Source organism: Nyctereutes procyonoides, unplaced genomic scaffold (assembly GCF_905146905.1).
Source record: "Nyctereutes procyonoides isolate TBG_1078 unplaced genomic scaffold, NYPRO_anot_genome, whole genome shotgun sequence".
NCBI classification, from domain to species: domain Eukaryota; kingdom Metazoa; phylum Chordata; class Mammalia; order Carnivora; family Canidae; genus Nyctereutes; species Nyctereutes procyonoides.
Genome location: NW_026575043.1, coordinates 39,698,233 through 39,722,328, shown reverse-complemented (window position 1 = coordinate 39,722,328; position 24,096 = coordinate 39,698,233). Strand labels below are relative to the sequence as shown.

The window sequence follows — 24,096 nt, the reverse complement described above, 5'->3', positions numbered from 1 at the left end:
TATTTCAAACACTTTATATAATATTTGTCAAGTGATACTCAAATCCTATCTAGTTCTTACTTTTCTTAATTGGTCATTTACTGAGCATAGTATTAGAGTTAACAGCACATTTAAGGGCATTTGTTTTTAACTGATCCCAGTTTAGCTTTTAAGTGAATCAATCATAGAATATATACCTTAATGAGCAGGACCTTCATGAGAAACATGGAGACCTCCTAACCTAGTATCAACTACTGCTCAAGCTTTAGCCAAATTTTGGTTGAGGGTGAGGGCCAGAAGGTAAGATACTGTGAAGCTCCTATACCTCCTTTGATGTTTTAGCGGCAGTATAGTTATGAGGAATTAAAAACAAAGATCCTTAACTGAAACTGCATGAATCAAAATTCAGTATCTACAACTGACTAGGTTGTGTGACTTTGGCATGTTATTTAAGCTTCTGTGCCTGTTTCCGCATCTGCAAAATGGAAACAGTAACCTAATTTACAAGGGTTTGTGAGGATTAGATGACATTATTATATGTAAAGCCTAAAGCAATCAGCACTCTACGCATGTTGCCTATTATTAAAAGTTTGGTTTTGAATTCTTCCTCTATGTAGGCACATGGGTTAAGTCTCAGAGGTGCTCACTCCTGGAGCTAAGAAGAGGCTTATAAATTCTGACCTTTTCCTGGGAAAACTTCACCTGAGAGAGTGAAGGGGAAAAATAAGTGACTAATGTCTTCTCAAAAGCAAAGAATTTTCCACCAAGGAAACTAAGCTTCTGTCTAAATGCAACCCTTCTGCTCACGGTGAGCCAAAGGACTATTACTGACCAGCTGACCGTAAGTGAGATATCTGGCTAGGAGCCTTACAGCTAACATTGCTGCTAGAACTTAAGGAACAGAACCAACCACACAGCTGTCAGTTGATTTAGAGCCACATTGCACAAGCTCCTGAAGGATGCTCTAGACAAATGTACTCTTGGACAATATGGAGACAAGTTCCGAGAGTCAAAGTAAATGCTTAGAACTTTTATAGCAATTTGGCACTGCCATGACTTTTGTATTTTATACTAAAATATAGGTTCTCATGGACTGGAAATATAACTTGTGTCTCTCATCACAGAGTATTTCAAATGCTGCCCTAGAATTCACCTATAACCCTATTCCTAGCAGTGCTATGTTGTGCCTGCTCTCCTATGCTAGGTGGCCATCTTTTGGGGACTGGGGCCACAAATGACAAAGGAGATGAGCCAGTATTATTTTGTTGTGTCATGCCCCGTTCTCTCTGCTCATGCAATAATCAAACAAGGAGCTGCTACAGTTAAGACGAAGAGTCATTTAAATTCCATGAACCACCAATTTTAAAGGACTGTCAAATGTATCTGCTGTAATTGGTATTGTAACTGGGACCTCTAGAACAGAGATGCTTTTTGGGCAAATGTGGGTTTTTTTGTTTTTTAAAGGGGGAGAGAGAGATGGGGAGGGGCAGAGAGGGTATCTTAAGCAGGTTCCATGCCCAGTGTGGAGCCCCTTGTGGAGCTCAATCTCACAACCCTAAGATCATGACCTGAGCTAAAATCAAGAGTCTGATGCTTAACTGACTGAGCCATGCAGGTGCCCCAAATGTCTCCAAAAATTGTTTCATCATGATTCTATGCATTCTTTCAACAACCACAGAACAATCTCATTTCTGTATGCACAGGTTAGAGTTCTAGCTTTTCTACAACTTGTTGAGGCCACAGTAATCCCTAAGGACCAAAGAGAATATAGGCGCAAGGGCAGGTAGCAAGCGAAGATTTGGAATGTCTTACTGTTTCTACTTTGAAAGTGGAGAAAAGACTGGACCTCAACGGTTTAACAGCAACACTGATAGTATTCCAAGGTATTTTTCACTAAAGGTTTTCAGAACCATCACACCACAAAGTTACCACTTAATTAGTCAACCTTACCCAAGGAATGCAGATCAGCATGATGCTAATCACCAGTTATAAAAATCCATCTCCACAGCAAGTCTTTATAACAAATACTTAACTACTTAAAAATAAAAGCAGATGATGTTCTTCACATCTGAAGAATTCTTAGTCCAACGCTACCAGCCTAGAAAAAGAGGTAACTGGTACAGAATTCTCACTTGGTCATTTCCACTAGGCCTCTCAAAGCCATGAAAACTCAAATGATACTTAGGAATAAAAGCCAAAATTCCCCAAACATCTAGCAAAAACAATACTTTAAAAAGATACTTAATACTCAGGTCAAATTTAACCATAGTTGCTCCACCTCGTTTGTTAAGTGTGCTGCTACACTCACCGAAGCCAAGCCTGGCACTTTATCAAGGTTAAAGAACTCATTAAAGTCAAATTCTCCTGGGGACTGCTCAGGCAAGACGGCGTCCCTTGGCACTTCCTGATCAGCAGCAGGCTCCTGTGCGAGGATGACCTCCACCTCATCCTCTTCGGCCACTCCTCCATTGCACTCGACTATGCCTGAAAGCAAAACCAGGACAAAAATAGTCTGATCAAGTGAACCGCTCTAGACTTATTGTGTGGCCTCAGCTATCATCACATGTGCAAAAGAGCCACAGACAACTTTAAAAGCAGACCTCGTGTGCCAATACAGCATGCAACAACACGATTCCTTTCCTATGGCTAGGGGAGGAAAAAATCCTTAATAACAAGCCAGAATGCCAGGACAGTGCAAGAAGCATGATGCACATTCTTTTTCTAATGGGATTTTTTTTTTTAAAGATAGTTTCTTACTGCGTAAAAATGGAACCAAATTAATTTGCCCTTGCCTTCATCCGTGTAACTGCATTATCATTCTAAAACAGGGTTTGGCAATCTAAGGTATTCATGTGAAATCTAGCATGAGGGCAATTTTCACTTGCCTTCAGGTTGGCTGTAGCTCATACTTCAAGGCAAAGCTTCTAGGAAGCCTGACCTGCCTATTCGTTTTTACCATGCCCAGAAAAATTAATCACTGCCTTCTTTATAACCTTTATGTTGTCTCTCAGAGTACATTGTCTCTCTGAAGACAGGTAATCTGCTCTAATCAGTTTTGTTTTACTCTGTAGTGCCTGGTAAATTTAAAACCAAGTATCATTCACAGTTATTGTTAGGATATGAAGGTAGGGTGTAAGTGAAGCTACCAAGTGTTAACATTTAAGGAATCTAAGATCTTCGTTTTAGCAGGAATATGGGCAAAAGGCAAAATCCTTGGGATGAAAAACGTTTTTCTTTCAAATAAATGCACTGTAAGATACTAGACTTTTTGATTTGAAGAACAGAACTCCCAAAGTCTCACCCTGCAAAACCACCTATGTAAGAGCGGCCTGTAGTTTCAAGATCTACAACAGATATGAAAGACCTTCGCGGTGGCGGAGGGGAGGGAAGGGAAGGATTGCCATCTCCTGGGCCCATCCCTTCTTAAAAGTCCCCAGTAGTTACCTCAGTCTCGTTATTAATCAGACCAAGAGATGCTAAATGCTATCAGTTGCTTTCATTCTAGTAATGCTTCAAAAGCTAGACAGCAAAGCAGGAGACTAGGACTAAAGGGCTGGTCTCAATACCAGCCAAATGGCAGAAACTTCAACCCTAAGATGGCATCAATACCATTCTACACCATGTCGTGTGTATTAAGGCAGCACCATTCCACCACAGGGGCAGCTGCCACTTAACTACCCTGAGCCTTCTGGAGCCTAGGGCAACCAGTAAGACAAACTTTGTAAGCCACGGACAAGGCAATCAGCAGTCTCTCCATTGGGTTAGCACATGCTTACTGCCAAATAGAAGCAGATACTATTCCTTAAAGACTGACATTTATTTTTATTTATTTATTAAATAATAAATTCATTTTTTATTGGTGTTCAATTTGCCAACATACAGAATAACACCCAGTGCTCATCCTGTCAAGTGCCCCCCTCAGTGCCCGTCACCCATTCACCCCCACCCCCCACCCTCCTCCCCTTCCACCACCCCTAGTTCGTTTCCCAGAGTTAGGAGTCTTTATGTTCTGTCTCCCTTTCTGATATTTACTACCCATTTCTTCTCCCTTCCCTTCTATTCCCTTTCACTATTATTTATATTCCCCAAACGAATGAGAACATATAATGTTTGTCCTTCTCCGATTGACTTATTTCACTCAGCATAATACCCTCCAGTTCCATCCACGTTGAAGCAAATGATGGGTATTTGTCATTTCTAATGGCTGAGTAAAGACTGACATTTAAACTAAAACGACTGCTTTGGTGGAGATAATAGCCTCACTTTACAAAGAAACAGAGTCCTGGAAAAATGAACATTTCAATAGCCTTATCAATGCCCAGTGTGTATTCTTGTCCACTAGAACACTGTTTCTCCCTGACCCACTTTACCTGGCAGAAGCTGCCTGCCCACCTTAGACTGATGAGGAACATTTTGCTGCAGTTTTGGGTCCCAACTTAAGAATGAAAGGTGGAAATGAGGGTCTGTATTTGGCTCATACATTTGCAAAAGAAACTTTAATGTATCTTCTATTCCTCTTATTTTGTGTTGATGTGGAATATCTCAACAGATAAATAGCTTTTGCAAGCTGTAGCAGTGTTCTATATGCAATTTTATGCCACTGTCAAGCTCTGGAAAGCAGATGGGGGCCCGTCAACTGAGAAAGGGTCTAAGTGGGTAGGGATGTGTACTGGCAGACAAACACAACTGGCCATTTATGATAATACACTCAAAAGGCAGAGACCCAGGAAAGAGAACTAAGGGGAAGTTTTATCACGTTCAGAAGGCCCACAAACCTTCATTAGAGAGAACACAATTTTTTTTTTTTTTTAAAGACCGAAAACATGCGAGCTGTGCAAGGAGGGGCAAAGGGAGAGAGAGAATCTTAAGCAGGCTCCATGCCCAACACAGGGCACGATTTCACAACCCTGAGATTATGACCTCAGCCAAAAATCAACACTTAACTGACTGAGCCACCTAGGCACTCCTAAAATGTTTTCAATCAATGGAGGGTTTTAACCATTTCTGACTTCTTTTTTTCCCTGGTTACATGTGTTAATGCATATTCAAATTGTTTTATTACCATTTATACGTCACCTAGCACTGGGCCCCATGTAGAGTGAGTAGTTCATTACACATCGGTCTTAAAATCATACAGGAAAGGAATAGGTTTGCTTTGTTTACTGCTATACTCTCAGCACTAGGATGTACCTGCAGAGAATGGCTACATAAAAAAATTCCACAGAGGGGTGCTTGGGTAGTTCAGTAGGTTAAGCGTCTAACGCTTTGATTTCGGCTCAGGTCATGATCTTGGGGTTGTGAGATCAAGCCCTGAGTTGGGCTCCATGCTTGGCGGGGTGTCTACTTGAGATTCTCTGACTCTGCCCCTTGTCCTGGCCCCACTCGCTCTTAAAAAAAAAAAAAATTCCATTGAAAGTTAGAATACAGATACAAAAATGGAGTAAAAGGCACTCATCCCCCCCTCCCTTTCATTCTTGTAGCCAAGATGAAATAATGGGATACTGGTTTATCCTAAATACACTAGCTAAAACAGCCTGTGGACCGTCTGCAATTAACTATTGGGGTGAGTGAGCTAGGGCCCCTGGATTTCACTTGAGACTCTGCCATGAAATCCATGACAGGGTCTTAGGTTGTCCCCTCTTTCCAGGTCTGTCTCTGTGTGTATAAGATAAGGAGGGGACATTATCACACCATTTGGCTCATCCACTTGTTGATATAATATGAATGGGTGAAATTTAGATTATACCTCAGTTGAGAAAAACATGTGCTTTCCCCTCACATACCCAGCAGCAGCCTTATCTTTATCATTATGTGAAAAGACCATGCTTGGCTGGTACTGCTTTAGCCTGAGAATGACACAAAGGCATGTCTCAAATGCTATTTAAGAGAAATATCTCGCAAGTTACCCATCACTCTTCTGCATCACCCCAGGGAACAATGTGTAACAGCATAAAGATAATGATGATGTCTATTGTGTCTTAAAGATACTAAAGAAAAAAAAAAGGGGGCAAGTGATTTCTCTTTTCCCTAAATAAATTCCACTAGCTCACTTTCTGCTTAAATATATTTTAGCCTCATAATTTTAAGGTGGCACTGATTAAACACTTATATTAAAACAGTTTTCTACTTTTGTTGACTAGTATCAGCCAAAAGGTGTTTTCCAACTAAATCTGAAAGCTGAAGAGAACTAGAATTTACTCAAGAAGTGCCCACAAGAAACTAAGCTCTCATGTTCACATCTGAACTTTAATGCTAAAAGTAACCCTTGAAATTATGAAGTAGGCACTATCTTCACCTTACAAAGAACCAAGCCCCCTATCAAGAGTTTTAGCAAAGATTATACATTTGGTAAGCAGAATTCCAATACTCAAACTCACGCTAGCCAGCCTGGCTCTTCACTACCACTTCTCAGGATCATCAGCCCAAGACTGGCCACCCTAAAGCCAGGCTACTGCCCTGAAAATGAGTAGTGGGCCCCCAGCTCTGTATCAGGCACCTCTCACATAGTAGCTCTGGCTTTTTCAGTTTGATAAGGAGATATCCCACCACATCTCATAGCTAACGGAGTCTAGAAGCTAAGTCACAAACAACACATGTAGGAAGGTCTAAAACCACGGTGAAGAAAGTGGGCTCTGAAGTACAAAAGGACTTGTTCAACTCCCAACTTGACTAATTACTTCCTCAGTGTCCACAGACAAGTCCCTCAAGCCTCTTGCGTCTCCATTCACTCAACCACAAAAGTACCTGCCTCACAGGGCTGTTAGAAGGATTATACAGCCAAAACACTTAGCACTGTGCCCAGTTCTCAATTAATGAGACTCCTTCACTATTTCTACCACTTTTCTGATCTCTAGGAAACCCTTTTGTGTACACAGTGCTCTTACAGGGCAACGTGAGACTTCTCTGTTTAGCACTGCAGGCAGAACAAGTTGAGGATGTAATACACACCTAGTAAATTCACCTGACACTTCCTAGCAATTGGTACAGTTATTCCTAAGTGCATAATTAAGACAATTAGAAGCACATCTCATATTAGAAGAGTAAACTTCCCTCTCAAAGTTTTTGCTTACCTTCCTTCACGGAGGCCGTCCTTCGCCTTGTTCTCTTTCTCCCCTTGTGATCTTCTTCCAGTATCTTATCATCAAAGCCAGTCAGCTCAATGGTTTCAGATTGACTTGTGGGTCCAGCTGAGAACCATTCTGGTTCTTCCTCTGTGTAGGAATCATTTCTTCTTCGCTCACCAAAGACACGCTTACTATCCCCAAACTCCCTCTGGAAAAGTACACAATGCAAGATAAAAAAAACAGGTTCTAAAAAAACAAAAAAAAAAAAACAAAAAAACCCAAAAAAAACAGGTTCTACTTAAGGCATTTCGACTTGAGTCAAGGTCTTGATGTGTTAGGTAATGGTCAATTGATACTACGATTGATACTGCAGATACTATGCTGCAGACATGGAGCCCCTCCCTACCCCCAGCACTCTTTATCTGGCTGAAGAATGGGCTGTGTTCATCTGGCATCTCAAAATAACCTGCTAGAAATGAAGTGCATATGAAGTCCCTAAGCACATGTGTGGTGAAAAGATCTAGAAGACAAACCCTGAATCGCTTGTCCTTATAGTCCCTCTCTCGGTCTCTGTCTCTCAAGTCCCGCAGCTCCTTATCACTAAGACGGTGATCCTTCTCAAAGGTCCGAGCAGAGATTATCCTCCCACTGCCAATCCTTCGTCCGCCAAGCAGGCGAAGCCCATCATTCTCTTTTTCCAACGGGCTTCCTGAGTGCCGGGAATTAACAGCAGCCGTCACGTGGCAGCCCCCTCCAAAGCTTCGTCTTTGTGGGCTGAGAACAACATCTAAGTCATCTTCTTTCACGCGCTCTCGTGGATCTGGAAAAACACCAGAAAAAGAAAGTTAAGCAAACCAGCAGGGTACTTTTCCTTTCTTGGTAGTATGTCCATGATTAGTGGTGATGAGGGTTTTGGAAGAGTCACCACTGAAACAGGTACAGAATAATGTGCATATTTAAGTAAGACTGAGTCTTTTGCTTTTTCTCTCTGGAGCAATAAATGTACTTCATAATAAATGATTTTCCATGATTGGTCTCCATAATCCCTTTATTTTTGACTAAGGCCTTATCTACATAATTACTAGAAAAATAATTTGCCAATTATAGTAGGTGCATTTGGAAAAAATAACTACCTAAAAAGCTGAAGTGTTTTTTCAAAAAATGGTATTTAACAGGTGGATATCCACATGCAAGAAAATGAACTTGAGGAGTGCCTGGGTGGCTCAGCGTTTGAGTGTCTGCCTTTGGTTCAGGTTGTGATCCTGGGGTCCTGGGATTGAGTCCCATACATCAGGCTCCCCACCAGGAGCCTGCTTACCCTCCGCCTCTCTGTGTCTCTCATGAATAAATAAATAAAATCTTAAAAAAAAAAAAAAAAAAGAAAATGAACTTGAATTGATACCTGGTACCACATACAAAATGCAAAATAGATCATAGATCTAAATGATATAAAACTTCTAGAAGAAAATAAAGGAGGAAATCTTTGTGACACTGGGTTAAGCAGAGTTTTCTTAGGCACAACACCATGACCACAATCTATTAAATGAAAAACTGGGCTTGATCAAAATTTAAAACTTCTGTTCTTTAAAAGCAAAATAAGATCTTTCAAGGATTTTATTTATTTGACAGAGAGAGTGTGACAAAGAGAGACAGAGAGAGACAGAAACAGAGCAAGCGTGTGCACACGCACACATAAGGAAGGGAAACAGTAGAGGGAGAAAGAGAAGCAGACTCTCTGCTGAGCAGGGAATGTCATGCAGGGCTCCATCCCTGTACCCTGAGATCATTCATGACCTGAGCCATAGGCAGATGCTTAAACGACTGAGCACCCAGATGCCCCTGAAAGATACTCTTCTAAGAGTGCAAAAACAAGCCATAGACTGGAAGAAAATATTTCAAAGTATATCTGATAAAGGAAGGACCTGTATCAGGTACCTATAAAAACTCTTCAAAATTAAAACACAATCGGATTAAAAAATGGACAGGGACACTTGGTTGGCTCAATGGTTGAGCATCTGCATTTGGCTTAGGTTGTGATCCCGGAGTCATGGGATTGATCAAGCTCCCCATGGGAAGCCTGCTTCTCCCTCTGCTATGTCTCTGCCTTTCTGTGTCTCTCTTGAATAAATAAAATCTTTAAAAAAAAAATAAAAAGTGGACAAATGCTTTGAACAGAGACTAGAGGATATATGGATGGCAAATAGGCATAAGAAAAGATACTCAACATTATTAGCCATCAGGGAAATGCAAATTAAACCATGATACTATTACACATCTAATAGATTGGCTAAAATCTCAAAGACCGATCATTCCAAGTGGTGACAAGGATGCAGAATGAGTGAACCTTCATACATTGCTCATACTTTGCTGGTGGAAATGTAAAGTGGTATAACCATGTTGGAAAACAGCTTGGCAGTTTTTCAAAACGTTAAATATACATTTACTATAGGACTCAGCCATTCTACCCTTAGGTATTAACTCAAGAGAAAAGAAAGTATACGCCCATATAGAGACTTACACATGAATGTTCATAGTAGTTTCGGTTAATAGTCAAAAGCTAGAAACAGGGATCCCTGGGTGGCGCAGCGGTTTAGCGCCTGCCTTTGGCCCAGGGTGCGATCCTGGAGACCCAGGATCGAGTCCCACATCGGGCTCCCGGTGCATGGAGCTTGCTTCTCCCGCTGCCTGTGTCTCTGCCTCTCTCTCTCTCTCTCTCTCTCTCTCTCTCTCTCTGTGACTATCATAAATAAATAAAAATTAAAAAAAAAAAAAGCTAGAAACAACTCAAATGTCCATTAACAGGATACATGGATAACCCGTGGCAAATTCATAAAACGGACTACTACTAGGCAATAAAAAGGAACAAACTATTTATACAACCAACATCATGACCAAATCTTAAAACTACTGAGTGAAAAAAGCCACCCAAAGGGTGCACACTGTAGAATTCCACTTATATTGAATTCTAGTAAATGTAAACTAATTTGTAGCGATAGAAGGCAAATCAGTGCTTGCCTGCAGGCGAATGGGGGCGGGGATGTGTGTGTGTGGGGAGTATGAGGAGGGATTCAGAGGTACCAGGGAACTTTTAGGGGTGATGGAAAAGCTTATTACTTTGATCATGGTAATGGTTTCAGAGGTGTATACATCTATCAAAACATCAAATGGTACACATTATGTGCAGCCTATTGTCAATTATACTTCAATAAAGATATGAGAAAATCAAACCTGTCACCACACAAAAATCTTTCCTAGAAAAACCAGAAAACTGAAGTCCAAGTGAGAAAATTCCTTCAAACTTTTCACCAGAAACAGTAACTAAAATGGTATGTACTTTTCCAGAATTTTCACACCATGTCTCCATGTTTTCCAAAAACAAGACACAGTATGGGCGAGTTCTTAATTTACAGCTGAACAACTTAATATTTCTACATATGGACATACCAAAGTCTACATAACCCATTTCTACCCCTAGACATTGAGTTTGCTTACTAGTTTTCATCATTTAATAAAATCTCTGTGCACATCTTTAATGATTCTCCTAAAATAAATTCTCTGCTCGAGGGATATCACTGCACTAAGTGTACTGTAAGATTGTATAGAAGGATCTTCTATCTCAAACTAGAGTCACCCCTATCTTCTTTGCCCAGTTCCAAATTTGTTTTATAATGGGTTTTCCTCTTATCTCAAAAAAAGTTCTTGCAATAAGTTCCTTGACTAACTTCTATACTGCTAGTCCTCCACTTCACATTTCAGTATCTTTTGTTTTTGTTTTTGTTTTTAAGATTTTTACTTGACACAGAGAGAGGGAGACAGCACACATGGGCACACACAAGTTAAGTAGGCAGAGAAGCAGAGGGAGAGGGAGAAGCAGGCTCCCAGCTGAGCAGAGAGCCTGATGTGAGGCTCAATCCCAGGACCCTGGCATTATGACCTGAGCTGAAGGCAGACAACTGACTGAGCCACCGAGGCACCCCTCTTTTCTGGATGAAATGGGTAAAAGTATGGAAAACCAAATTTTAGCCCAGTTTCAAACCATATCCAAACCATGTATTCAGACCATAATCCACTATTAAGAATTGTTATTTATTTATTTTTAAAGATTTTTTATTTATTCATGAGAGGCAGAGAGAGAGAGAGAGAGAGAGAGAGAGAGAGAGAGAGGCAGAGACACAGGCAGAGGGAGAAGCAAGCTCCATGCAAGGAGCCCGACGTGGGCCTCGATCCCGGGTCTCCAGGATCACGCCCTGGGCCAAAGGCGGAGGTAAACCGCTGAGTCACCGGGGCTGCCCAAGAATTGTTAGATTTATACCAGAGAACTAGTTTCACATATGAGACTAAGCATAACTGGATTTCTAGCACAGCCTTATGCTCACTACCATGCTCCCTTATCATATTCTTACTCCGTTTCCGCTATCAATGAGGGACAGCACTACTTTTAATTCCAAAGCATACAGTCTAATGCAATCTACTTGCCACTGCTCTATATAGGAAAGCTGATTTTTCTCTACATAGCGGATTGATAAATCAGTTTCCTGATAATGACATTTTCTCTGAATGTCATTTCTCTGATAAAACTCTCAGCGAAGAACAAAACCAGTGGCAAAGAAATCTGCAATTCCAAAACTGGTCTCCGACTTGACTTTGCTCTCCAAAACCGCTGCCCCAACTTCTACCTCTCACCTGCTATCCTGCGCACAAGAGAAGGCCGCTCTGCATCCAACTCTTTCTTCAGACTTTCCACTGGCGAGTTCCGCCCTGAAGCTGGGTAGAGAGAGGCATGCCACTTTTCAGGGTCCCAGACACCATCACTACAAATCAAAAGGTACCAACAGTTAGCACTTGCACCCAGGAACCACATATGTGGTCTAATTCCTAAATTTCTTTAGGTAGTAAGTTATGGAAACCCCTTTCCAATATAACACTTGTGGTTGCCATCAGAATGGTTAGCTCTTTTAAGATGAAAACAAAGAGCTACAGACAGTCCCTGACTTACAGTGGTTTAACTCAAGACGGTTCTACCTTGCAAAGGTACACATTCAGTAGAAACCGTATTTTGTTTTTGAAAATGTGCTTTGGGGGATCCCTGGGTGGCTCAGCAGTTTAGCGCCTGCCTTTGGCCCCAGGGCACAATCCTGGAGTCCTGGGATCGAGTCCCACATTGGGCTCCCAGCATGGAACCTGCTTCTCCCTCCTCCTGTGTCTCTGCCTCTCTATCATAAATAAATAAATCTTAAAAAAAAAAAAAGAAAATGTGCTTTGAATTTTGAAAGTTTGATCTTTTCCCAGGCTACCAACATCTGATACAATAACCTCTCGTGATGCTGCACAATGGCCGTGAGCTGTAGCTCCCAATTGGCCACTGAGAACACAAGGGTAAATCACACCATTCTGTACCCAACTATTCTTTTTTTTTTTTTTTTTAAGTACCCAACTATTCTTTTACTTTCAATACAGTATTAAGTTATAAGATATTCAACACTGTATTATAAAATAGGCTTTGTGTTAGGGTGATTTTGCCCAACAGTAGGCTAGTCTAAGTGTTCTGAGCACTTTTAAGATAGCTAGGGTAAGCTATGAGGTTCAACAGGCCAGATGTATTAAATGCATTTTTGACTAAATATTTTCAACTTATGATGGGTTTACTGGAACATACCCTAACGTATGCTGAGGAAGATCTGTATTAATCCAATAATATTTTGTTGTTTTTCATACAACACCAATAGTCAAAGGTGAGTCTGTGGTTTATGTATGAATGAAACATGAGACCACAAACCCTGGGGTGCACGGGGAGTATAGTAACCATGCCTGTCCTTCATAAAGAAGATGCTCCATGAATATTGGCTGGGTTACTGAAGAAAAAAAAAAACCAGCTGACTGAAGTGAGGGGAGAAAAAGCTCTCACCTGAAGTAGCTCCTGGAATGCTTGATGTTTTACTTTTCCAGAATTTCTATGCATAGTCTATTTTTCCCCACAGGCAGAACAGACAGCACTCAAGAACATAAAAATGTGTGATATGGGTTCTATTTTGTTACTCCCTAATGATAAGGTGGAAGAGTGCGCAGAAGTTCTAGAGTCCAATGATCTGAGATGGAATTCTAGTTTTGCCGTCACCACCAGGGACATCCTGGACAAGTTAATAAGCTATGTCCTTGAACTCTTCTTTTGAAATGACTTCACAACCCCCAGATCAGATCAGGCTGTGCTAAACACTATTAGGGTACTCTGTACTTGTCCTTCACAGCCTGTAATGATTGTAATGATAAACTCTTGAGTATTTGTATCCTTCCACAGACCAATGCTCCATTAAGGCAGTATCTGATAGCATCTGACACAGTATTTGCCACAAAGCAGCAGGTACTGACTAAACATTTTTTTAGGATTTTATTTATTTATGAAAAACAGAGAGACACAGAGACACAACACAGGCAGAGGGAAAAGCAGGCTCCATGCAGGAAGCCCGATGCGGAACTCGATCCTGGGGCTCTGGGACCATGCCCTGATCCAAACACAGATGCTGAGCCACCCAGGCGTCCCTACCTACTAAACATTTCTTGAATAATTGAGTCAACCTCTCAATCTCAAACTCCTCACAATAAAGGAGATATTACCCGTCTTCTGGTGTGGTTGTAAGGATTACCTGGAATTTAAGGAACAAATTTTAATTCTGAGAAGAGAAATACTGGGATGGGAAGCTCTTTCCTCTTTCTTATTTTTCATTACTATTAATAGCATGTCTCCATTTCAGAATAAAAGTGGATATGTGTACCCTAATAAATTTTATTTTATGCCAAGAAGAAATAGTTGTAACAAGAAAATTCAACTTGAGGCATAAAAAAGATGGACAGTTTTATGAAAAATAAACAAAAAACTCCCAGCTTATCTGAGACTCATGAAAAAATCCTAACCAACTGGATCAGCCATTATTCAAATACCATCTTCATCAGGGGAATGAAAGTGGTGAAGAATTGAGACTTAGCAACCTTCTGAAGAGAAGATATACAAATAAAAATAGTATGTCCTATTCAGCTAAGAAATTAAATACACTTTATATTTTAAAAATGTGGGGCATATGAACCATCTACCTTGATATTTAAGAAATAACCTTAAAGTCTTAAGGTGACCATAACGAGTGCAATATAGGGTTATTGTAAAGATTTTCAGACCATAATTTAGCTCTATTCTTCTCAAACCGAAGCCTTCTAACCTCTTATAAAGCAACCCAAGATGCAAAAGAGCTAATCTGAATAGCTGAATGGGTTTTTTGGCTAGGGGTAGGGAGTGGGGTGGAGTAATGCCACAAGGCTCAGAAACCTCCTGATCAGCCAACGCAGGGCAGGCCCTTGAAGGAACCCCAAAGAACAGTGCAAATACTACTACCGCCAGCAGAGACCCCGAAGGGACTCCTATGTTTTTGACTATGTGCCTGGAGGGACTCCTGTGTTCAAGTCTTAATCCTCCTTTTTGACTATGTGCCTCTGACCAACTTATTTTCTTTTTCTTTTCTTTTCTTTTTTTTTTTAAAGATTTATTCATGAGAGACACACACAGAGAGAGAGAAAGGCAGAGACACAGGCAGAGGGAGAAGCAGGCTCCATGCAGGGAGCCTGACGTGGGACTCGATCCCAGGACTCCCAGGATCATGCCCTGGGCTGAAGGTGGCACTAAACCGCTGAGCCACCCGGGCTGCCCCCAACTCATTTTCCAACTTTAGTTCCATCATCAGTTCATTGAAAGGGAATTGGTTTAGTTGTCCTTAGAGTCCCATGAAGCTCAACTTTTTGAATAGTTTAAAAGCTAATTGATAATAAAACTGATGAAGACAATGTAGTAACGTGCTTAGTCCACAGTTTCTCTGTGATGTATTTGTGCAGGAGCCCAAAGTCATTATCCCGGAAATCTCTCCACTCATCATTCCAACAAAAAACTCCAAAACAATTCCTAAATTACCAAGTTTGGTGTAACAAGAAGTTGACTAGAAGGAGCATACCCCTCCCCCTGCCCCCATACCTGTCATATTTTTCAGAGAGGCATGATGGTCTTTGTTTGGAATGAGGGCGTTCTTTTATATCCAAGAGCTCCTCCTACAAAGAGAAACCAAATGGTAATTTTGAAAAATATTTCTCATGCCATATATTTTCAAATTCTATTTGTTGTCAGTAATGACTGGACTATCTATCTTAAGCATGTTACACGGTTCTTATTTATTTATACTTTGACTTAGTCCAGAATTCTTGATTCTTACAAGAAGCACCTCAGGCAGAATTGGGAAATAACTTCATAGTGATCACTTTTTCTTGCTAAAACACAATTCTCCCATAAATTGCTTACCATCCAATAACGTAGTTAGAGTCTACAACACTGAATGCTCATCGAGGTATAGAAGCTTCATGCTTAAATAAAACCTCCAGTTAATCTTAATATTCTTAAATGCAATAGATGCCAATTTACAAGCAGATAGATTTTTAAATGTAAAGTTGCAAGAAAACAAAGCACCAAAAACATCCATTTACCTGTTTTGATTTGCCTGTTAACATTTTCTCCCATTTACTTCAGGATTTGGGCTCTCTATACCCCCCCTTTTTTTTTCTAAAGCCACAGGAAGAGTAAATTGTGAAAAGTCATGGTCCTTTACCCCCAAATATTTCAGTGCTTATTTCTCAAGAATGAGGGTATTCTTTCATAGTCTCTTGTCCAATTTCATGAGAGAATTAAGCTCTACAGAAAATAATTTGAGTGACTAGTTTTCCATTCTTCCAAGGATTATACTTGGCCAGTATCAGTGTAGATGCACAGAAGAGAAGCAAATCCATTACATATAACATATATCTTAGGGCATAAGGGCTTACTTTTGTAGAACCTGGTTGAGAAGGGCTACTAGTTTTATAAAATTAGTTACTAATATTACTTTTATCCTAATCTACCTCTCCAGATTCTGATTTGTCAACTGACCCAATGTCCTTTATATTGCTTTAGCCTCCAACAAAGGATCCAGTCTAGAATCAGATATTGTCATATTTCTTTGGAATATTTCTACAACTGGAATCTCTACAATTTCTTTTTTCTTTTTAAAGATTTTATTTATTTATTCATGAGAGACACAGAGAGAGGCAGAGACAGGCAGAGGGAGAAGCAGGCTCCATGCAGGGAGCCCGACGCGGGACTCGATCCCGGGTCTCCAGGATCACGCCCTGGGCCGAAGGTGGCGCCAAACCGCTAAGCCACCCGGGCTGCCCAATCTCTACAATTTCTTTCATGTTTTAGTACATTGACATTTCAAAGGATACAGCCTACTTCCCCCCCCTAAGAGAACATTATTCATTTGCAGTTTAATGTTTCCTCATGACTACACTGAGGCTAAGCATGCACGGAATACTAACCTCAGAGATGTTGAGTCCATCTCCAAGCATCACCTCTGGACATCGATGACATCCATCTAGCTTTCAGTAGTGATGCTGATTTTGACCACATGGTCAGGTTGTTCTCCAGTTTCTCTGATGTTCAGTTACTACTTTCCTACTTGCAATTAGTGTGTGATCCGTGGGGAGACTACAAATATCTGGATCTTCATCAAAATTTCCCCTGAATTTAGCACCTAATGATGGATTTTGCCCCAAACAATCCTGACTTCCCAATTCTAGGCCTCTCTCTCCATATTTACTAGTCAGCAGTTGGCATTTCACTGAGAGGGAAAACACAATACCCCCCCCCCCCAATGTATTTACCTATTATTGGCACGGGCTCACAGATTCCTAGTTTTTCCAGTGGTATCTAATTCATTCATATCCTTAATTATTTGGGGGTTTAAATTGCAAGCCTCTTGAAGGTGGTTCCTGTGTCCTCTGGACATGCCCTATCATTTTTTAAAAAGCACTTCCTCACTCTGTCTTATCTTACTCATCCTAGCCCTACTGTCAGCCATTTCTTGGAGAAATTGGAGTTCCTTTAAGTGAAGAATGGTATCAGAAACCAAAGTCTGGGAACTAGATATCCTCATCTGCTTCTCAGTCCTTGAGCAGAGCTGGGAAATACATGCAATTATCCATGCATACATATACACATACACACATATGTGTTTACACATATCTGCTCATACATGTGCATAGACACAAAAAGCCATGGCCTCCTGTTATTTACATTTCAACAATTTCATAATAAAGTATAAAAGGCAATTCCCAACCCTTTAGTGCATAAAATGCTACAACTGCTGCACATAAAAGTATGTGACTGTGGTGTCTGTTTGATACCCCCATCACAGGCCTCACAGCAGAATGCTACTCTATTCCCATATCTTAGTATAAATATAAAGGAATAGATTTACTCTTAGCCTACAGGAATCATTGCATGTAAGCATGCCATGAGTTTACTCAGTGTCTTTAGACATTTGAAGGATCTAAATATTTTCTCTCTGATACCAAAATGCCCTAGGACCAGATGACATTTTAGTTTCAAAACAAGCATGTCAATCATCTGCATTTTTTTTAATCATCTGCATTTTTAAAAGGATTTATGAATTATGCATTTTTAGTTGGGAATACCTAGAAAAATTTAGAAGTCTGAGATAAACAGAATTCCAAATACAAGAAAGTATCTAGAGACTGCCCAAAATTCTGAAAACAAAACAAAAAACTGTCAAATGACCTACAACCCAGAAATCACCAGTCAAGAGAGTCCAGTGAAATCTGCAGGACAAACAGTGTCAGTGGTGCAGGGTGGAGGGAGGGTAGATGGACCAACAGTAGTTATAACAATAGTAAATATTACATTACAGAAATCCTGAGGACAGGAAGGCTTAAAACATATTCCAGTAGAAACAGGAAGGACCTTGTAATATAGGAAATATTTATACATACACTACAGGAAAAAATATTGCAAAGCAATTTTCTATTAGAAGCAACCCAAAGATTATTTCAGATGAGATCGGGCGCGTTCAGGGTGGTATGGCCATAGACCAAAGATTATTTCATATTCCCTTTTCCTTACCACCCTCAAATCCAAATATTAAATGAAGAAACCTTATTATACTATTAAACCAAGAGCAACATATTTTAACCTTAAATATGTATACTCTCAATATATAAAAGTTACTAAATAATAAGGCTTTGTTCGAATCTTTTAACTCCCAAAGATAATAGAGAGCCCAGGTGATGGGTGTCTTCTATTACTACACCTTTTGCTGAATCTAACAATTTTATTTCGGAGTCAACTGGAAAAGACTAACATTTTAACATAGCCATAAAACACGGATGACCAAATGTTCTTCTATTCATGGGGATCAAAAAAAATATTTTCACAAAGGTTAACAGTCTTACAAAAAGAAATGGGGAGACAAAGGAGAAATGACAATTCTATTTAATGTGGAATCCCAAACGAGATCCTGGGACAGAAAAAGAACATTAGGCAAAAACTAAGGACAGGTGAATAAAATGTGAACTTTAGTTAATAACAATGTATCAACATTGCTAACTGTTAACATATATCATCTATTAATAGGGAAAACTCTACTATGTTCCCATGTTTTCTACAAATCGCACACTGTTCTAAAAAAAATAAAGTTTACTTCTACCTCATACTATATACAAAAATGAACTAGAAATATTTCAAAGACCTAGACATAAGAGTTCTAAGTATAAAACTCCTAGAAGAAAATGCAGGTGTAAAAAGTTCATGACCTCAGAATAAGCAATGTTTCTTAACCGGGACACTGAAAAAGCATAAGCAACCAAAGGGAAAAAAATAAATATAGTGAACTTTTAAGTTTATGAACTTTTGTGCTTCAAGTGACTATCAAGAAAGTGAAAAGGCAACCCATAGAACAGGAAAAAATATTTACAAATCAGGGTCTGGTGTCTAGAATATGGAGAGAACGTGTACAACTCAACAAAAACACAGCAAACAACCCAATTTACAAACAGGTAAAAGATTTCAATAGACTTTTCTCCAAAGAAGATACACAAAAATGGCCAGCAAGCACATCAAAGATATTCAAAATCATTAGTCATTAAGGAAATACAAGTCAAAACCACAGTGAGATGCCAGTTCGTGTGTACTAGGATGGCTATTAGAAAAAAGGGGGAATGGGTGGCTCAGTGGTTGAGCATCTTCCTTTGGCTCAGGGTGTGATCCTGGAATCGAGCCCCACATTAGGCTTCCTGCATGGAGCCTGCTTCTCCTTCTGCCTATGTCTGCCTCTCTCTCTCTCTCTGTCTCTCATGAATAAATAAAATCTTTAAAGTAAAAAATAAAAGGGGAAAATAACAAATATGGACAAGGATGTAGAGAAAACCGGAACCCTTGTGCATTGTTAATGGGAATGTAAAACAGTGTAGCTCCTGTGGAAAAATGGGCAATTTCTCAAAAAGTTAAGCACAGTTTACTCTATTACCCAGCAATTCCATCCCTAGGTATATATCAAAAGGAACTGAAAAAATTAAGTCCACACAAATGCTCATAGCGGCACTATTCACAATAGCAAAAAAAAAAAAAAAAAAAAAGGAACAACCCTGTATGCCCATCAACTGATCAACAAAATGTGATAAACCCATACAATAGATTATTTGGCAACAAAAAGGAATAAAGTACTGATATATGCTATAATACAAACCTTGAAAACATGATGTTAAGTGAAAGAAGCCAGACAAAAAAGGCCATGTACACTATGATTCTAAACGCAAAGTTTGGAAAAGGTAAATCCCTGGAGTCAAAAAGTAGATTAATGCCTGCCAGAGGCTGGGCAAAGGGGATAACAGGAGTGACTACTAATGGGTACAGAGTTTGAGGTGATGAAAATATTCTAGAATTAGAGAATAGTAATGGTTGTATAACTTCGTAAATTTACTGAACACCACTGAATGGTACACTTTTAAAGGGGCGAATTTTATATGAACTATATCTTAATAAAAATTATTTTTTGGGGATCCCTGGGTGGCTCAGCGGTTTGGTGCCTGCCTTTGGCCCAGGGCGCGATCCTGGAGTCCTGGGATCAAGTCCCACGTTGGGCTCCCGGCATGGAGCCTGCCTCTCCCTCTGCCTGTGTCTCTGCCTCTGTGTGTGTGTGTGTGTCTATCATAAATAAATAAATCTTTAAAAAAATTATTTTTGTTGTTGCAATAAAAATAATTTTTAAGTAAACTATAAGGTATTGTTACCAGAGGTTAGTATTTTATTTTTCTTACAGACTTACTGCTCTAATCATAGATTGATGAATGCTAAGAACCCTCAGACAGGAGTTGCTCAGTTGGTAAAAATGTTTTTATTTTTTTACCCTCCCATATTATTCCTGTTTTATTTGTTGACTTTATATGCTTGGCATATAGTAGATATGAATAAACATCCCAGCAATTGATTGTACAACAGGCCTATAAAAGCACAGGGTAGAGGAGGTAGCCAGTTGTACACACTGGCATTAACCATGCCAGTAGCACAAATGGTGCTGCCAACGAAGTGCTAATGGCTGAAACAGCCCACCTGTTTATAGAGGATAAAGAGCCATTTTCTTTGGTAACACACTGACAACTGGGCAAACAATAGTTCTTGAATAGTAAAAGCTGCTGGGAATAACTTTAAACATCTAGGTAAAACTATACTTACTGTTCTTGAAAGCAGAGCTTCTTAAACCAATTTCATGGCTTCAACGAAACCATATGCAAAAAACTTGTGCATTTCTGCAATTTCTGCAGTGAGTATTCATACCTTCAAGAAATCTCCAATGGACCCCAAAGAGGGTAAGAAGCAGGGTTTTAAATGTATGTTTCTGAAATGTGGCCCAAAGTCCACTTGGACATTTAGGGACAATGAGAGGCCCTCTTCATGGGGTTTAGAGAGTTAAATCTGTTACCTTTCATCAATGTCTGAAATTGCATAAGATGATATCCCAGGCTAAGAAGGTTCCCCACATAAGTGGGGAATAGAGAAACTATGCGCTAATACAAAAATTGCTCTTTTCATAGCTATTGAAACATTTCCTGTTGCCCGGCTCTGTATCTAGCATATGCAGATTACTCTTGGCCCCAGCCTCATGGCTCTCCAGTCTCTCAAGAGAAGTGTTCCTGAACTTGCCATCATATCAAGAGCACTTAAAAGCAAGCAATATTCCTGAAAAAGCACCCCTTTGGGATATTTTCAAAGAAAACCTTCAACTTTGGCTAAAGGCAAAATACATGGAACATGCCCACTGAGCTGGGAATGCTCCTTCCCTATGAATAGTCCAGAAGGGAATAGATTACCCTTGTGTAGAGTTCTAAGAACCCACAGGAACTTACTAATTATAAAAAAAAAAAAATCACTACAATCACCATCTTGACAAGAAAAGAGTTAATATCTGAAACCTTATTTTTTGCACAGGTTTTAAAACCTGACTAGGTAAGAATAAGCTAATTGCCCAAGAGCAACACAGCCAAAAAAAGTATAAACATTTTCTTAGTTTTAGCAGCCTTCCTTAAAAGAAAATTTGTCGAGGCTCCCAAAACAATCTATTTGGGACCTACTAATATGCACACCCACTTTTAGTGATTAGTATTAAAGTAGAAAGGAAATGAATCTGACTATAAGCCCAAAACAACAGTGGTTAAAATCCACATCCAGTTTCCTGTTGCAGAAATTCCATGGAGAAGCAGCTATGCATTCTGATGACATTCTGACACTATAAAAGAATTTCACATGAGTCATTCACATAAGATGAAAGGGAAATATTCTTTACCTTTGTAAGTTGAATTCAATTCATAAGAGTAAAAAGCTCAACTTTTAAAAAATTCACAGATGTTTTGTAAAAAAACCCGAAGTTTTATTTCATTGTTAGTAGTCAAAGCACTCTAGGAATGACCTAGTACCTTATGTGTGTGTGTGTGTGTGTGTGTGTGTGTGTGTGTATGCGCACCTGGCTCTTCCTAAAGAAGGCAAATGTCCCCAGAGCAGTGTTTGGGTTGGGTCATCTGCCTTTGACCTCCTATCCCAGTCCCCACCCTCCACACACCCAGTAGCATTGGGGTTGGTCATCAAGCTCTTAGATGGTTGCTGACTGACCAGATATTCATTCTGCTGAGTCAGACGACTTTTCTGAAAGGATTAGAAAGCTGTTAAAAATAGATCACAACAGGGTAATGGTACCCTCAGATGATAGCCAATGCAATGGTGAACTAACAACATAGAGAGTACATGGGATACATTATATCATCCCCCATTAATGTTTGTTGCTATGGGCACCATTTAACAGCTCTTATAGGGAGATCAGGATTTGAACGATCCTGCAGAACTGCTAAGCAGAATTTCACACCTGGATTCATCTAAGCATCTAACGGTGGCTGATTTGATGCAAAAACTTTCTTCTATTAAAAGATCTGAAACTAAGGAAATGGAAACGGGGAAAAATGTTTTCTCTGTTGATCTGGCCAACACAATAAAAATAAACTTTGGCTTTTAAATGTGTTTATACAACTGATAAAAACAATATAAAATGTTAAGTAGGTAAACACTAGAAGGAAATTTAGAAAAAACCATTTTCAGGGTAGTGGCATTACATATTCAATAGGGCCTTCTAGTTTCATATATTATTTTTTTAAAGATTTATTTATTTATTCATGAGAGACACAGAGAGAGAGGCAGAGATATAGGCAGAGGGAAAAGCAGTCTCCTTGCAGGGAGCCTGACGTGGGACTCAATCCTGGATCCTGGGATCAGGCCCTGAGCTGAAGGCAGACGTTCAACCACTGAGCCACTCGGGTGTCCCACTAGTTTCATATTAAAATCTAAATGGTTACTGTGACATTTAAAAAATAAACATCTTGATTCTAAAGTTGATATCTAAAGAAGGCTGTATCCTTTCTGCATCATAAACAGTTTTCAGCATTTATTGTATGCCAGCCACTTTTCTAAGCACTTGATGTGCATTTTCTCATTTATTCCCCACAAAAATTCTATGAGGTTGGGATGCCTGGGCGGCTCAAATGGTTAAGCGTCTACCTTCAGCTCAGGTCATGATCTCTGGGTCCTGAGATCAGGCTTCTTGCTCAGCAGGGAGTCTGCTTCTCTCTCTCTCTCTCTCTCCTTCCTACTGCTTGTTCTCACTCAAATAAGACCTTTAAATAAGATAAAATCCTATGAAGTAGATACTACTCCACCCACATTCTACAGAGGAAAAAGATGAGAATCAGAGAAGCTAAGTATATGGCTGAAGGCCACACAGAGTAAGTGGTAAAGTAGGGGATCCTAAACCAGGCAGTAGTGGGTCTCCATGCCCCTTATCCTCTCCTCTTCACTACTCCTTTTGAGAGGACAAGGGAAGGTGTCCTGCACCTGTCACTTAGGGTTGGGTTTGTCCTTGTCCAGTGGGACTACTGGGAATCCTGAATCAAACTGCCACATGCTTGGGGAGGCTGCCCTTAAGCCCGCCTCCATTCATAGCACCCTTTCCTGAATCAAAGGTCCTACCCACAAATTTCTATGTTAAAGGTTCCAGTTGTAAAATGACCGATTCCTTATCTAGCTAGAAGTTCCCACAACGAGCAAGTAGGAGAGGATACTCATGGGGGCAATAGCCCTGGATCCCAACTTTTCAAGATGACTTGAAATTGAAACAGGCAGGAAACAGCAATTAGAAGACACTATCTATGGTATTGCCAGCCGACCCCCTCTAAGAACTTCCAGTTAGCTAGGTTTTCTGAACAGCTAAAACATCATACTGTATAATGATTTTTCTTACCATGATTCTCCCTTCCCAATATGCATCTTTATGTTAGCTTAAGAAGTTTGTAGCAAAATATGTCACTGAAATGCCACCTGTTAGAGGTTACCTCTCAACTCAATTTTTGAAAAATATCTATGAAGTTATCAAATGAGATCTCTGTATACTTAAATCTGACTATCTGACTACTGACTTCAATCTAGGATTTAAATTCTACTTCCTCTTTTCTCAGAGGATGGACTTCAGTCCTGCAACTGATTCTTTCCAAGAAGGCTAGAATTACTTAAATCCATCCACTTCAGATGCTTGTCTATTTTTTTAATGGTTGTAAAGCAAAGACATAACCATGGCTGTATCACTGTAACTAACTGCCC

The 24,096-nt window shown here is 39.9% G+C and overlaps 1 protein-coding gene across 6 annotated transcripts in view; it reads right to left on the bottom strand.

Moving 5' to 3' along the window:
* EIF4ENIF1 (eukaryotic translation initiation factor 4E nuclear import factor 1) overlaps window positions 1-24,096 on the bottom strand; it is a 47,010-nt gene that overhangs the window by 18,210 nt on the left and 4,704 nt on the right. For all 6 annotated transcript variants that reach the window (XM_055323388.1, XM_055323386.1, XM_055323387.1 and 3 more), the window contains exons 3-7: window positions 15,055-15,128; window positions 11,727-11,854; window positions 7,577-7,863; window positions 7,050-7,251; window positions 2,288-2,463 (exon numbers count right to left, since the gene is read on the bottom strand). In XM_055323388.1, the coding sequence (XP_055179363.1) occupies window positions 2,288-2,463; window positions 7,050-7,251; window positions 7,577-7,863; window positions 11,727-11,854; window positions 15,055-15,128 (867 nt within the window). The remainder of the gene's footprint in view (window positions 1-2,287; window positions 2,464-7,049; window positions 7,252-7,576; window positions 7,864-11,726; window positions 11,855-15,054; window positions 15,129-24,096) is intronic.